The sequence below is a fragment of the Limulus polyphemus genome, unplaced genomic scaffold (genome assembly GCF_000517525.1).
Source record: "Limulus polyphemus unplaced genomic scaffold, Limulus_polyphemus-2.1.2 Scaffold2150, whole genome shotgun sequence".
Classification (NCBI taxonomy): domain Eukaryota; kingdom Metazoa; phylum Arthropoda; class Merostomata; order Xiphosura; family Limulidae; genus Limulus; species Limulus polyphemus.
This window is the reverse complement of record NW_013667760.1, coordinates 66,503-83,620: the sequence shown is the minus strand read 5'-3', so window position 1 is coordinate 83,620 and position 17,118 is coordinate 66,503. Positions and strand designations below refer to the sequence as shown.

Genomic DNA, 17,118 nt, shown 5'->3' with positions numbered 1-17,118 from the left:
CTGTAGGATCATTGTTAACTCACAACAAAGAACCTGAATCACAACAGCAGTAAAACTAAATTTTGCATTGGTCGTTAGAATGCAATGCTTGACTTTAGGTCTTTCTCGTGAAGTTTATCTCCAATGCAGATTACAAACACCATGGATACAGACGACACAAATGACAACCTTGGAAACAAATTCTCAATTGAAATTCGTTTGCAGCTTTCACATTTGAAGAACGGGTGATGAGGTCCGAATATTGTAAGGTTTAAATTATACAAGCCAGAACGTTCGTTTAAGATAGTAGGGAAAATTAATAACAAATAAATTACGATATATTCAAAACCAAACATAATCAAAAGTGGTATTTTATTTTAATACAGCTGATGCAAAAGACATAAAAGATTTCTTAAATTAATCATATCTCACGTAATAGCATATGAACTTTTAAGTACAGAAACTATGAACACACATACTACGTCTCTTCTGAGACTTGTTTTCACTAACATTTTTTCATACAAAGCAAGAAACTATGCAACATTCAATGCTATGATATACTGTGTTTCAGCTACTTTGCTCCTGTGCACAATTGCACTTAGATATATGAATTAGCATGGAATCTTACAAAGATGTTGCATACACAGAAGCAAATGGGACGGGACATTACCGAAGCTCAACACAGCAGAACCTTTTTATGTCTATACACCAGTGCTGGTGTAAATAGTAAAGTGAAAAGTTTGAGACTGGGTATTTTCTATGTTAAGAATAAAATGAAATTCCATATGACACTATAAAAAACATCACTAGACATTCTACATGTATATATTTACATGTGTAGCCTTACACTCTCCATGGGTTTAGTTTACAACAAAAGGAAAACTGTAATTTTGAACCTTTCTCTAACAACAGCAAAACAAAAAATGAATTTTAAAAAGTTACTTGAACTGCTACGTTCTAATAATGATAAATAAACAAGACGAAGTTAAAATTACAGTTTTACTTCTTATACAAAAGAATTGTCTGTTTATATTTAAATACTTCTTTAAGGAATCTTTGTTAATTTAATCCCGAAACTTAATACTTTCACATACTGAAATTGCACAAGTTTCCCATTACCAGAAAGCTATATATATTTGATTCTGTCATGGACGTTAATTTATATATTTGACTCTGTCATGGACGTTAATTTATATATTTTACTCTGTCATGGACGTTAATTTTAGCAAACTTTCCAAAATGTGTGCACATCTTCCCTAAGGAGAAACATTATGGCAACAAAATGACTTCTCTCTCTTGTGAAAATAAAGTTTAAACTTCTTGACCAATGACTATCATTAAAGTTGATTTTACAGCAGAGTTAACATTATGCTTTTTTTTTCACTCTTGTCATCTTTACTAATAAATTACTTTTAAGATGTACAAGAAATCATTCTGACAGAATTTGAAAAGGTACTTTCTTTATCTCAGGTTGCCTTCATCCCTATACCATGAATAATAAAATAAAATATGCATCCTCAGAACCCAGGCCATAAGTTCTACTACATTTTGCTTGAATGAGAAACACTAGGGCATTTCAAAGCTAAAAAAACTGGAACATTATTAGTTCAGTGCTAAATTGTTAGGTTTGTCCAAAAGTCATTTATTCCCAATATTTTACTAGGAGGGTACTAACAGGGGCTTGGGTAACTTAACTTTCCATGCAGTTGTTTTGTAAACATTTAACATAGGTGTGACAATACAAAAAAAAAAGATGACAACATAGACATACTGCTACAGCTTGCATGTCTTATCTTTGTTTCAATTTCAATTTATACAAACCTAAAAAACAAACAAAAACCGTTATTATAAAAATACTGCCTGAATCTTAAGGTGTCAACCTCTGAGAGAAAGAAAAGGATTAAAAAACTCATAGAAACACATCATTCACACTCACCAAGCTTTGAACAGTGTAATACATGAAACACTTAACTGGGGACTATCTAAAAAATCAAATGTAAAACTTTACTATTTGTATAGACAGCTTTTGGAATGAAAGATCACCAAGCAAAATACTTGTTTTTAAAACAACTTCTTGCACACACACACACACGAACAGTGGTTTGTCTAATAACAAAAAAAATTCCTGACATATTCTGAGAGCAATACACAGACAAAAACCTTCTTTTCCTAAACTTGCTTTGCTATAAACATTTCACTGGAAGTTTTATGCAATAACCACCAGAGAGGGACTGCATATCTGAGGTAACGTTTAATATTTTCTTAAACTGTTAGTTTGATTTGGTATCACTTTAATTACTTTAGGTTGTAATACAATCATTAGAGAAGTATCTCAGAAACTATAAAAAAAAACAACCGAATTTCACTAGCATCATAAAAAAAGTAAAAGAGAAGGGTATTTTATATGTATACGAGGGTTTGACATTACTTGAATGTGACCTTTGTCAAAAATATCATAGCTCAACCATGATGTACAAATTATACACAATGAATTAAAAATCAATATCTTCAGTTCAGCTGATAAAACATTTTCTAATGTTTTAATTTCAAATCGCAGATCATACACTTAATACAGTGAAAAAATAAATTCACAATCTGATGTCTATTTGACCATTTTACACTATTTTCACTTTGAATATCATAGTCTAGTTTTAAAGTAAATAAAAACACTTGGATAAAGAAGAAAATTACAGCTTTACTAATGTGATGTTTCTTCTTTCCATACATACAGAATTATGATTTCACTTAATACCTCCATATGTGAAAAAAAACTTTTCAAAAACTAGCTCACAGAACTGTAGAAAATCAGTTTGACCGAAACAAGGATGAAATTTATCAATCTATAAAAACACTATAGGTGGTGCTTATCACAACATATCAAACCTTAGATTTGGTTACATCCAGCATCCAATTACTTCAAACTCACATGTTACATTATTAGGATAATACTGTACAGAACATAAAAAAAAAAAAACTTTCTCTAACATATTATACAGTAGTTATAAGCTGTCAGCCATTAATGGCAGTGAAACTTTCAAAGTCACAGATACATGCATTACATAATCATCTCAATCAATCAAGACATGGAAATAAATAACGTTAACTATACACAGTATTAACTATAAATATTACTTTCTGGAGAAGAAGAACTCTATGTTGTATGGTCAGTCCAGCTGATCAAGCTTAAGCTTTGCAACATCTTTAGTTACAAGTATTAAGGAATTATCATTACAGCACAATAACATGCCAAGACAAGACGTTTAACTACATATTGGCAAAAAAATTATTTCCACAGAGATTTAGAAGAAAAATGATAAAGATGAGACAGTGCACCTGCATGAACAGTAATATTTCTTGATCATTACTAAAGATTTTTTTCGTATTGTAACTTTAAGTAATATTCCTTTCAAAATACAGTTTAATCACCTGTTCCACCAGGAATTGCACATAAGCAGATATACATATACATAGAACACATTAGGCAAAGGAAGGGGTGAATAATGCTTTACCAAAAGCTTCCTGGTTGGAGTTTTTAATCGAGTTCTAGATTCACAGAGCATGACCAGATGGGCACACTAAGCCAACACAAATGTCAACTTGGTGGGGGTCAGCTGTCACCATGCACATTCTACCTGCTGCTACTGGAAAGCTGTTGTGGTACTGCAACCCTCAAGACATGAGCCCCTGTGTCGTGGTTTAGGAATCTATCAACTTTGCAGCCCTAAGAAAAAAACTACATATAACTTCTATAAATTGTAACACATTTACAAAAAGAGATTAATACACACACTTTACAAACAAATTTGATAATTCTTATGCCTGCACTTCAACCACTATACTACAAAAGTTATCTAATTTCCAATCCTTTATTTTGACTGAAGCAAATACTATAAACTGTAAACCTGATTAAGCCCTTTCTGTATTGAAATTATTTATTTTTCCAACTTGCTTTTATGGATAATTCTAGTTACAAGCCTGGTTAACATAATATTGTACTAGTGATCCAAGCAAAAAGTTAGTATTCTTAAATTGAACAAAATGGTGAGAACTTTCTTAATGCACATGTACATGACAAATGTCTAAAGCTACCAAGCTGCTTGAAACATTCTTTAAAGTATCCTACACAAATCTAGCATTTCATTTTTACTGTGGAACTTTTGGCCATAGGCCCTCCCCCTTAAAAAAACAAACTTAAGATTATTTTCATTTTTTCGTAGTTTAATACGAATGATGCCACATGGATAACCTGTTGAATTCATTTCAGTGTTGTTGATTCTCTAGTTTCATTAGCCTAACAGTCTATCTTAAATCTTTTGAGTCTATGGCCAAAATGGTTGTACAATAAAAAGAATATATATATATATATATATATTTGGTTTTTTTTTTGGGGTGTAAAAATCATTTAATGTCATTTTTTAATAAATTATTATGACTTTTACTCTTACAACAGCACTATTATCTTTAAATTACACTAATTCATCCTAATTCAGCTTTCATTTAAAGAGTTACTATAGCAAATGTGAATTTACATTTAAGTTGAACATGTAAATATTTTGTAAATAAGTATTATTTGGGAAGCTACTTTGTGAATATGAAAACACAAAATAAAAAGTTTTCATTATGTAAAATCTCATGGTTGTAAGGGAAACAGTAAAGGTACACTATATTTATTAGCAAGTTATCTATGTATAAATAGCTTACTTTGATCAGAAGTTGTAATAGTATTTTTTTTTAAATCTAGTTTTGACATTTGGACCAGCTGCTGAAATTGATCCTGAATTCTAAATGTTTGGTTTAACAAATATTTAGAAAGGAAAAGACAAAGTAAATACTAAAAAAATAAAACAACCTAAATTACACAATCAATCCCTGTTGCCATAAGAGCAGTCAAATACAGCTTCATTTCTCTGACAAAACATTTACTAACTACTGGAAACTTTTGAGTGAGAATTTTTTACAAAATCCTTACTTGACAGAATGGTAATTATTGAACCTGCTAATTTCACAAACTTGGGGTCAAAATCTGTCCCAAAGTTTAATATGTTTTTAATTCTGAGAAGGAATAACTGACCACAATTAAGTTTTTCATTTACTAATTTTCCAGTATCCACCTATCTTACACATACAATTGATTACTGTTAAACAGTTTATCACATTTTGAGATGGATTTAGATTTTCTAGTGTTTACATGTATTTACTCCATTATCACTAAGCAGAGAACTACTTAGTATGTAGGAATGGGCCAGGAAAAAATGGCCAATGAATATTATGTATTGCTCATCATAATCTCTAATAACAATCTAAGAGACTTTTATAAACAATTAACTTAGGTTTTCAAAGGCTATTAAGACATTCAATTTAGCCAAAAAACATAGATGAGAAACTTAACAGCCAAATATTCTGCTGATTATTCTGATCCTGGCGTCAGAAGGGTTACACACCAAAATCGTTGCATTTTAACCTGGGGCACCGAAGCAGTATAGCATTTCACTAACTTCAACACATGGTGTTTATGAAGAACTCTTCATGCCAAGCTAAAACTGATGCATTCATAGCGACTGCCATTCATTATAAGATTTTCATTAGTACTGTTTAAAAAAAGAAGGGAAACAAGTAATAAAAATATTTTTGAAAAAAATTAAGTATTCAACACATGGTGTTTATGAAGACAACTCTTCATGCCAAGCTAAAACTGATGCCTTCATAGCGACTGACATTCATTATAGGATTTTCATTAGTACTGTTTAAAAAAAGAAGGGAAACAAGTAATAAAAATATTTTTGAAAAAAATTAAGTATGATGTAGGGACGACAATGCCAAAAAGTACATGAACAAGGTTGGGACGAATACACAAAACCCTACATAATTAGTCACCGAGTCAATGTTATAAGCTTATGTGAATTAGCCATTGTAAGACTTTATAGCATTATTCAGTTTAAATGCTTTTATTCCAACCTGAATTCATGCAAGTTAAAAGAAATTCAACATTTAGCTGTAGATAAAAGTTTTTCTTGGAAAGATTGGGCTATTTATATAGTGTCATGTGCCGAATCAAGTGATATGTCCACTTCCATCCCTATCTTGTTTGGTTTCTTTTTTCCAGGTAGAATACTCAATACTTTGTACACTATACAATCAATGTTTTTAAAACCATAGTTGAATACCTATTTTATTATTATTATTCTATGCAAAATTGATAAAGCTTTAGAATACATTCTATAACCTAGTAATACAAGTTTGCCACATTATAAGTAAACAAACAAGTATTAGGAAAAACAGATAGAACCAGAATTTCCAATAGTAAAATATTACTCTATTGTAATATAGTCAGAAAAGTAGTGTTCTAAAGCTAACTAAAGGAAACGTATAATGATGAAAGCTGAGATTATATTCAAATACCAAGCTTTTGACTGACAAAGTGGGAAAGCCAGTAATGTAAAGTTGAGATGGCTTAGTCTACTATGTGCTGGATCAAGTGATATGTCCACTTCCATCCCTATCTTGTTTGGTTTCTTTTTTCCAGGTTCAGTAGCCAGCCCTACATAACTTTTTTATTTAGCAATGATTTTTTTCTAACACATGTTTAATTGCACACTGACAGGGTAATCCAGTTAACAAGAACCTATTTCTCACAGTTTCTTACCTGACCTTGCAATCAATTACCATTGGTGTTTCTTGTAACAAGATTGATTCTATTATTGGCATCAGTGCCGTAGATCTTCCCTGCCTTTTTAGCCATATTTCCCAGCAGTTCCAGAGAATTCTTGTGAGTAGACTTTAAGGAAATGAGCCATTCTTTGAGTCCTATCTCATCCTATATCAAAGTATAGGTACAATTTCACTTATGGTCATAAGCATGTCAAATGAAGTACATTAAACACTTAACTATGTAAGGTAAGGTTGGTGAGGTTTCAAAAGAAATTGCTCACGATCCTAAAATTTGAAAACTTTGTAATCAAACCAAATTGTTACTCCTTACGGTATGTTAACAATAAACCAAATTGTTACTCCTTACGTTATGTTAACAATAAACCAAATTGTTACTCCTTACGTTATGTTAACAATAAACCAAATTGTTACTCCTTACGTTGTTAACAATAAACCAAATTGTTACTCCTTACGTTGTTAACAATAAACCAAATTGTTACTCCTTACATTATGTTAACAATAAACCACACTGTTACTCCTTACATTATGTTAACAATAAACCACACTGTTACTCTTTGCAGTATGTTAACAATAAACCGAATTGTTACTCTTTGCAGTATGTTAACAATGAACCAAATTGTTACTCTTTGCAGTATGTTAACAATGAACCAAATTGTTACTCTTTGCAGTATGTTAACAATGAACCAAATTGTTACTCTTTTCAGTATGTTAGCAATGAATCAAATTGTTACTCCTTGTAGGATGTTAACAATGAACCACACTGTTACTCTTTGCAGTATGTTAACAATGAACCAAATTGTTACTCTTTGCAATATGTTAACAATGAACCAAATTATTACTCTTTGCAGTATGTTAACAATAAGCCACACTGTTACTCTTTGCAGTATGTTAACAATGAACCACACTGTTACTCTTTGCAGTATGTTAACAATGAACCACACTGTTATTCCTTATAGTATGTTAACAATATAGAAAACTTGCTGGGCACTTATGGTGATTGGATATCAACAGTTGCCATGGTTCATAGCCTATACAATCACCTAATTGCTAGGCAGTTGCTGGTGTTTTTATTTCTACTAGAAACTGGTTAATCCGCAGCTTACATTTCTACTGCTAATCTGAACAGTATGTGGTAGCAGAAGCCATGGTTCAATCATGGGTCTTCTTGTTAGAAAGAAAAGTGTGCTACCTGCTCCACTAGGCTGTTACTCCATTGCACACTGAATCAACTATGTGAATAGTTTCAAGAGAGGTGTCATAGTTTTGTTGACTTATGTACTAATTTGGCTGAGTATATTATAATTCTGTTGAATTTAGAAAACTTTTTTGATGTTTATTCTATTTGACTTGTTCCATTTCACTATATGATCTACTTTTCTGATATGATGGGTTATTGCAGACAGTTTGGTATTACAGATATATATATATATTGTACTCATATATTCTGACTTTTTTGTTTCTTCAATGTATTAGTCTCCATATTCATAGGTATTCCCTTATGTCAAAAATATATTTGAAAAAAATACAAAGAATAAAACAAAGTCATGACAGTTCATAAGTCCCAACTTATACACACACTTAGTGCACACCAAACTACCCAAGTAGCAAAAACACCATATACAACATGCCCCCATGAAGGACATACTGATCTACCTGTAACAGCCCATTATGTCAGGGAAGATGATTACACAATAAAACGGAATACACACACACACAAGAAACAAATAAAGTCTTCTACAATCAACTAACTGTTAAAACACTCAGGCAGCCTAGTACAAAGTCATCAAGGCCTGGTTCTCTCTCTTTGAGCCATTTAAATAGTTGATTAAGTCAATGAAGTGAGAATCCAATTGAGTGGATAGCACATGTGCACTTCTAACAAGAAGACCCGGGAGAACTGTACTGAAGGTGGGAGCAAATTAGTAGCTAAGAGTAGAATTTAAACTGACATGTAATTAGCACCTAATAACAACCATAATAAAAAATAGTAACTAATCAATATAAAGATTTCGTGAACATACTGTCTAATAAACATCACAAAGACAAACTTACTGGATTGGTTAATACTATCCTTGCATCTCGTTCTCCTTTCATCTTCAAGATGATGCATTGCTCCCCTTTCACATTGACATACTCTGAACAAACATCCTCCAGTTGGTCCATAAAGATTAGCTAAACATCAAGTAAGATAATGAATATAAAACATCTCGATAAAAGGAAAAACGTTTCAATTATTTTCAACTTAACCAAAACTTACTTTTCTTTTTAGATAAATATAAGAAAACTGTTTATGAAGTACAGTATTCAAACTGAGAATCTACTATATAAAGCAAAGTGTGTATCTGGTAAAAAAAATACACGGTCATATATCTATCATTTCATCTCTCTTCCTTTTATGTTTCCACATTTCATAATCGATCACCACTAAACTTGACGCAGTGATATAGGATGACGTGAGGAAAGTCATGAAGGGGTGGGGGTTGGACTCCCCATCTAATTTCATATTGATAAAATCCTTGAAAACAGTTTTTTTTTAATATTGCTGTCTTTACATATTTTATTGTACTTTTAATGTTTATTATGTTGAGAAAATAAATAGAAGCACAATTTCATATCCTTTGTTACAAACAAGTTTTTATTTCGACCGTCCAACACAGTTACTGCAACTAGTGTTCTATAAAAAAAAGGACAAAATTATTTTTGTTTCTTTAAAACCTGTTCACCACTAGTGAGGTCCACACATTGTATCATATCCAGCAATTTTGTTATCAACTGTTAACGGAAATAACACACCAAAGAAATTGACTGAATTCACTCATTTCCTATGGATAATATAAAGTAACTAGTGCGATTAATTGCAGTATTGATGGTAATGTTTGTTTCCATGTGACTCTTATGTTGTTAGGGAACTGGTAACCAAATGAGTTATGCACCCACAAGAACGGTTCTTAAAATGTTTAGAATAACATGTTCGCTAAACTGATGTGGTCCATGTGGACCCCACCAAGAAACTTTAAGCTCAGCATTTTCCATCACAGAAATCTAGGCAATATCTTTGAAGAAATTTTTAGAAGTCAAATTATTATTTCCTTTTTATTTTACCAAGATCTAAAGAGCTACACTGCCATAAACAAGAACTGTTTACTCTATAAATCCATTAAAAATGCTATACCTCTGGTTTAGCACTTCCAGATTCTGTGTGGAGCTCCATCCTGTTAGGATAGAGCTTCCCATATCGGGTCTGCCATGCTGAAGCAAAGGGTCCACCAAGTTTTTTGATGTAACCATGAATAATGCAGTCTGAATCTATGAAGAAAAATAAGATTTATATATTCTTTTTATAGCATATAATGCCTGGGTTTGCAAAGCATGATCTGTTGATATGTTTTGTGTGACATTAGCTGACAATTTTAATCACTACTACTTTATAGGCTTATTGTATGTCTGTAATAAGCAGCACACACACACATATGCATATTAGAATTTGAACTACATACTTTGGTAAACATTCATGATGAAAACAAGATTTATTTATGCTTATTCAGCTATATCAGTAGCACTAACATAAGAGACAAAAACATAATTATGTCTATAAAACACATTATCCTTCACCCAGCTGATTTCTTAGCTACTAGATAACACACACTCTTAACTAGCAACGAGATAATCATCAACTAGGAAACAAAATTGATTTACCAGTACTCAAAACATTCTGTATGAGGAGGAGGGAGGCAAGTAAAATGTGGTAATCAGATACTTTTACATTAATCATTTTTAACTGTGTTGAATATGCAAATTAGGGAAACACAGATTCATCAGAGTTGTGGAGTGGTTAGCCAAACTTCAAGATCATCAACAAGACAAATTTTCAGATAATGTAGTATAAACGATTGATTAGGTAATACCAGAGAAACATAAGCAGTGTTTATGTCTTTACTCATTTAACACTGCCCTCCCCTCCCAAATAAGAATGACAAATGGTTCCATCTAGTTTTCAAAAAGGCATATACACAAAACTATATGACAAGCTGGACTACACCAGGTAAAGAATAAAACAATAAAATTTAGCAGTAATGTATATTGCAATGCTTTATAAATGAAATACTACAACCTTTATACAGATGTAAAAGTCCTTACTGTTTTTTTCAGCTAAAATCACACTCTTACCCTAACTCCATCTTTTTATTTTAGCCTTATGGATGCTATAATTCAATTATTTGACTTGGTGCGACAAGCAGATTTACTCCGTGTCTCAAAAACTTTTCCTCATAGTATAACAATTGGGATACTCACATGTGCGTACATCATCAAGCAAAAGTGCAACTAGTGGATTCAGATGTTGAAAGAGTACTAAAAAAAGGCCAAATTCCATATTTCAATTGTTAATGGATAATTAACACTTTTTGAGAACCTACCCAAAATTTAATTATGCACTCAAAAGGGTTAACGAACAAGTGAGTATACATTTGTCCACTTTGTAAGAAACATTAATCAAACCCTTGTTTAACAACTCAAAGAAAAGTTTGGAAGGAATATACAAGTATAATAATAAACATTCAACAACACCTTTTTCATCATCAAATTTCATCTTCATCTTAGCTCGCTTTTTATGCTCTGCTTTGTCAGACTCTATGTTGACAGTATCAAAAACGGTTTCTGAAATTTCTTGTTGCCACCTTTCAGAGATCACCACAGGAAAGTTCTTGTATAACTCTTGATCTGCTTCAGTGAGCTACAACAACAGTATTTAAGGTTTCTTAAAGGAGACACCTACCACATACAGGATTCACTGTTTAATAATGATTCTTAAGAGAGACACCCACTACATACCAGATTCTCTATTTAATAATGTTGCTTAAGAAAAGTACATATCACAGACTGTATTTACTGTTCAATAATGTTTCTTAAGATAGATACTAACTACCCAATGGATTTAGGTTTAATAATGTTTCTTATGAGATATACTCACCATAGATTTGGACACTGTGGTAATATGATGAATATAATAGGTAATATGATGCCAATGAAAATTTTTTTGCATTTTTGGGAGGGTATGCAACAGCTCTTTCTGATGCAAAATACTCATACACTCATATCATAAAAATGTGTTAAGAATGGTGATTTGGAATTTGTACTTTAATGAATGTTTAATGGCACTGCAAAACAAGAGAATATGGATCAAAAATGTGGGACTAGAACACTCCAGAAAGAGACCTGCAACAAGATGATCCCCAGTCATGGTAAACAAAGTGAAGTATCTTGTAATAGGTAAAAATCCATGAACACAAAAGTCAGTTGCAAAAGCCATTTCCATGTCCCAGATAAGTATAGACAACATAATCAAGAATGATCTCTGCATAGAAAAGCAACACAAGTCACAATTCAAAAGGTTCTTACATATACATTTAACCATCACTAGAGAATGAAATGGACAATTGTACTTTTCCAAATGAAGACGTACTAGTCAAGTCACCAGATGGCAGTGCCTTTGGATTTCTATCTGATCAGATTGTTGAAAGTGGCATTCGGAAACCATTATACTCGTACACTAAATGGGTTATGGAAAGGTACTCGGGGAGCAGTGTGTTCTTTGGACATGATAGCCTTGTAATGGAGCCTTTTCTTATGGAAACTATGCTATTTGGCTATTCTGAAAATGCAAGGTTGTCAGACAGAGTATGACCAGGTGTGGTGATACAGATTGTATTGACATGGAGAAGCTAAAAAAATCATTTTAATACTATGGACATAGGCTCATGTATTACACAACCTCATAACCACCACCAAACCATGAATGTATCTTCACAAAATTTGTGATTTAAATATCTTACAAAATAAAATTCTCAGCCTTCCAACTGAATGAAAATGTACTACATATACATATAAGACAAAAAGTAGCTTCAATCATGAGAGTGTCACTCTAAAAACTTAAGAGTGAAAACAAAGAAGAATATTTAATAATACACCAACCACACTATGTATGCCACATCCAGTGCCAACAAGGCATTTTGCCCAATACCAGGTTCATCAGACTGGAATGAGATATGACAGACATAGTAGTGATTTAAGCTCTATTTATATTATTTGTATAAAACTTGTGCTTTTCCTATAAATAAAACCAGAAAAGATATCCAACAATTCTTCTGTATTTTTTAGAATTATACTTTGATTGTGAAAAATAAATTTGTGTCACTCGAAACTAAATGTTAATAGTCATTCTGGGAGATAACAGTAAAATACCAACTTTAATGCCTCTTGTGTCTTCTTCATCAAATGAACCAATATCAAAAGCATCTGCAGCATTTACTTCACCCCTTGGGGGGATGAGTGATGGGGAGTATTTCTGAAGATAAACTAACTGCCAGTCAATTCCTTGAAAGAATGGATGGTCTTTCACTTCATCTGCTCTAAAAGAACAAAGATAATATAACCTGTAATGCAATCCTGTAGACTGCTCTCAAAATATTTTTTAAGCATTTAAGATACTTTTCATACTGTAAAGCTTCAGATAAACGGCAGCTTCTTACTTCTCAAAGGATTACGTAAATAATTAGTTTGAAAGTAAAATACACAAACATATAATAAATGTAAAATTTTTTAAAGAAAAAAAAACAAGTTTCAGAAACTTTACAAAAGTTACACAGAACATTACACTGCTTTTAAATTTTGTGATACATCTTTAACCATGGAGGCTACTGAAACAAAGCACATCATGATGATGTTGGTGAGCCCATTATCCATACTAAGAAATATTTTCATCATAAAAAATAGGAGTGATGTATTTATACCACATGCATAATTTTTTGTTCCACTTAGCCAAGAAATAAATATAAATTTGCATATCTACATTTTAGCAAAATTCATTAAAAGCTAAAGGAATCACTCTATGAAACTAAAAGTTGGACCTGTGCCGTGTTAAAATTAGAAAATGTGATACATATTACTTATTTATTAATATTTACATCCAAAAATTAAACATTTAAAGAAAACGAAAATTAAGTTGGATGATATAAATCATTTCTAACTGGGACCAACCTCGTAATCATTTAGTGCTTGTTATAGTTTTCATTCTATAACTTTTAAATTAGTGAGCAAATGTTCATGAAATTGGGCAGATTATCAGTAAACATTACAAGGCTTTCACATGCAAAATATCAGATTTTTTTTATTAAGTTTTAAGGTTTGTTAAACAGTGCTTTTCTCATGCCTATATTCTTTTTGCATGTTGCCTATCCAACATGAAAAGTAATTTTCATTTTAAGATTAAAAATATTTTTATGTACCAGAAAATTTGAAATTTCAAATGCGAAATCATTATAATGTCCAGATAGTTATAAAACATTTCTTAAGAAAAAACTATATTTTATCTGTTATTTTCACTAAAGAATCTCTGTATGGGTTTGACCGATTTGACCAATCACATAGCCACCATAAAAAATTAGGAAATAAATATAAAGTATGCCTTTTTCATTCTACAATGACTATAAATCATAACACGAAAACAGAACTGTATAAACTACACAGCTTAAACCTCATAACATCATACATTTATATATATTTATTATTTTTATTATATTGACCTTTCAGCCATGCTTGGCTAACAATACAGAGGTTACAATGACGCAACACTTGTGCACTTATGTTACTGTATCCAATAATATAAAACTGACCTTTAGTCTTTACAAAGTGACCTATCTTTGCTGTGTTTTAGTGGACTAGTATTTTGTAAAATACAGTCACATTCCAATTATTATACATTATATATGTATATACATTATTACTATTTACAAATAAGTTCTTAAACTTATTTTTCTTAAAACAAAGAACAGTAAATAAAAAATAAAGCAAACAATTATCTCTTAATTTGCTGCTTGTCATAGGTTGCCGAGCCATATAATATTTTGCAGGTAGAGGATGGGAAATGAAATAAATTTTTTTTAGGTTTTATATATACGTTTGAAATAACCAAAAAATCATAAATGACTAATCTGATACCACAGAATTCCACTATAATTTATCAAGCTCAGTAATTAAGTTGTATTTGGGTCTAAAATATATGAAATTTCGAGCAGACTAAAGCCTCACCATACCAGTTTGAAGATTTATATTGAAAGAACAAGGTGACATCGTAATACTAGAAAAATGGCTGAGAAATCCACTATGGGGACATTTTATTGTTTATTCACATGTCATAGGCAGAAGTAAGTGTATATAAGGGAGCATTTCCAAAAATGGAAAGAGATGAGCGGGGCCATTGTGTTTGATTCAGTACATGAGTGATATTTCAGTAAATAGAAAAGATAGGAGGTTCTAATTCTATATTATAGCTTGTTAATATCAGTAATTTGTGTTCCTAATTCGTACAAAACCACAGACTTTGTATTTTAACATCACAAACATCTAATTTGAACCAGTGATGCATTCAACATACCACATAACACACAAAAATTGATGTTTAGGTATGTTTTTTTAATATTTACTTTTAAATTAAGAAATTAAATAATCTATAATACTAAAATTTGAATTATAATCTACAGTTTGATACCAAACTTATTGACATTAATTCATAAAATAGTAGTTCAATAAAAGTTTGAATGTGAGTCAACAAACGTGATGACGTGGTCTTTGACGCATGTGGAAAGGGTTAAGATAATATTAATTGTGATAGAAAGTTTCAGCTAAGAACCAGGTATTTTTCTGTTGATATATGATGGATTAACATTCAAATTACTGACTTTTTACACTGATCATCACCAGCTGGATCCACCTATTGAATAAGTTTATGTTTTGGCTTTTATAATACTGAACATAAAGAACAGACAAAAAACCACTGAGTGAAATCAGCCATTGCTGTGTAAAATATGTAGGAGTCTCAGCAGTAATTATAGTGAGATTAGTTGCAATACTGATGATGTTTTTGTTTTGTGTGACTTGAATGTTATTAGGACCCTGTAAGCAACAAGATCCAAACAATTTGGTGGCATAAACAGTTTAGACAAATAGTTTAAAACAGCCCATTTTGGCCCATTAGTAAGTCTAGATATTTTTATGTTGCATTTTCCTCAATGCTACTTGAGGGCTATCTGCACTTTCTGAAGGTAATCACTGCAAATTGATTTTTTAAATAAAAACTAAGAGAAGAGCTGGTAAGTATTTGAGCCAAATATCTTTCATCAAAAATATTAATAATTTAGCCAACAGTTTTTTAAACATGGCAAAATGTATTAGTCTGTTAACTGTGTTAAAAGTATTTTTTTTTATCAATCAATGAACACATAAAAAAGCCTACCCCTTTCCTCCACACCCCAGCCTTCTGTCAACGTCTCTTTGTAACAAACTTTCCAAGAGTGTCTTTAGTTCAGTAGTAAAAGAATCTGGAAGTTCTACATTCTAAAAGGGAAAAACAACATTTAGCAATATTCTCTTACATCAGTGAACCAGAAAACAAGCAATTTTTAGGTCTAAAAAACTTACTAAAAATTAATTAATTTTAATATCAATATAATTGAAATCAAAGAATAGTAAATTTACATTAAAAGAACTCATTAGTACACTAGGTAAAATGTAAACAGTAAAATATTTAGATAATTAAAAAAAAAGAAGAGGTTAAATATGTAAATTGTCTGATGAAGCAAAAGCTGAAACTGAATTGTCTCAGCTTACTTACTGCTATCAGATTAAATTAGGATTAATCATCTGATACTCAAACTTTTTTTTGAAAAACATCTAAAAATTTTGGAACAGTACTGTACAAGAAAAGCCACGTACAGTTAAATTATACTTGTTAATCTAAAGTTTGCGGGTATGAAATGATCCAACAGAAAAGAATTAAAAATACAATATTGTTTTCCTTATAGTTGAAGAAAAGAACAGAAAATTGTTGCTTTCTTTAAACATACAGTGTAGGCTGAGCCCTTACGTTTTATTATCTCTACTAGGTTTTCAGAATTAATCTACTGAAGGACAATGTTTCACAGTCTTTTGATTAAAAGATATCAAATCCAAGTAGATAAGTTTAGGTTATAGATAAAAACAACAACCTTCCACTGGTTCATGTCCCTCAAGAATTAAAACATTTCATTCAGTCACGGTGATTATTTTAAAATTTGATGTGTTGTGCCTATCACCTTGGATACATTAACTGCCCTTATAAATGTCACTATTATGCACATTTTCTTGTTCAGAAAACTGATTCTCCAAAGGCCTTTGTTTACAAATCTACTTTTCTACTTCATCTGCAACAAGGTTGTAAATTTGAATGTACTTAGTAAAAAGGCAAAACTTTGGATAATTAACTTAAATACATTAAGCAAAGGCAAAACAAATGACCATACCATTGTGAGTGTCATCCTGTCAATTTCATGCTTATCCTTTGTTTTATGTTGACGAAATGGGCTGTGTCTAAAAGAAAAATTACTGTAACGTTAGCAACTTTATATTACAAAGTGGGTTGTATCTAAAGAAAAATTA

At 31.4% G+C, this 17,118-nt stretch overlaps 1 protein-coding gene across 1 annotated transcript in view; it reads right to left on the bottom strand.

Moving 5' to 3' along the window:
* Nucleotides 1-334: 334 nt before the first annotated feature.
* The window catches only part of LOC106466098 (G protein-coupled receptor kinase 1-like), a 77,228-nt gene continuing 60,444 nt past the window's right edge, over nucleotides 335-17,118 (bottom strand). The window contains exons 16-23 of the mRNA XM_013926338.2: nucleotides 16,983-17,049; nucleotides 15,938-16,038; nucleotides 12,893-13,055; nucleotides 11,215-11,380; nucleotides 9,821-9,954; nucleotides 8,701-8,820; nucleotides 6,623-6,793; nucleotides 335-3,700 (exon numbers count right to left, since the gene is read on the bottom strand). Of these exons, the coding sequence (XP_013781792.2) occupies nucleotides 6,635-6,793; nucleotides 8,701-8,820; nucleotides 9,821-9,954; nucleotides 11,215-11,380; nucleotides 12,893-13,055; nucleotides 15,938-16,038; nucleotides 16,983-17,049 (910 nt within the window). The 3' untranslated portion in view covers nucleotides 335-3,700; nucleotides 6,623-6,634. The remainder of the gene's footprint in view (nucleotides 3,701-6,622; nucleotides 6,794-8,700; nucleotides 8,821-9,820; nucleotides 9,955-11,214; nucleotides 11,381-12,892; nucleotides 13,056-15,937; nucleotides 16,039-16,982; nucleotides 17,050-17,118) is intronic.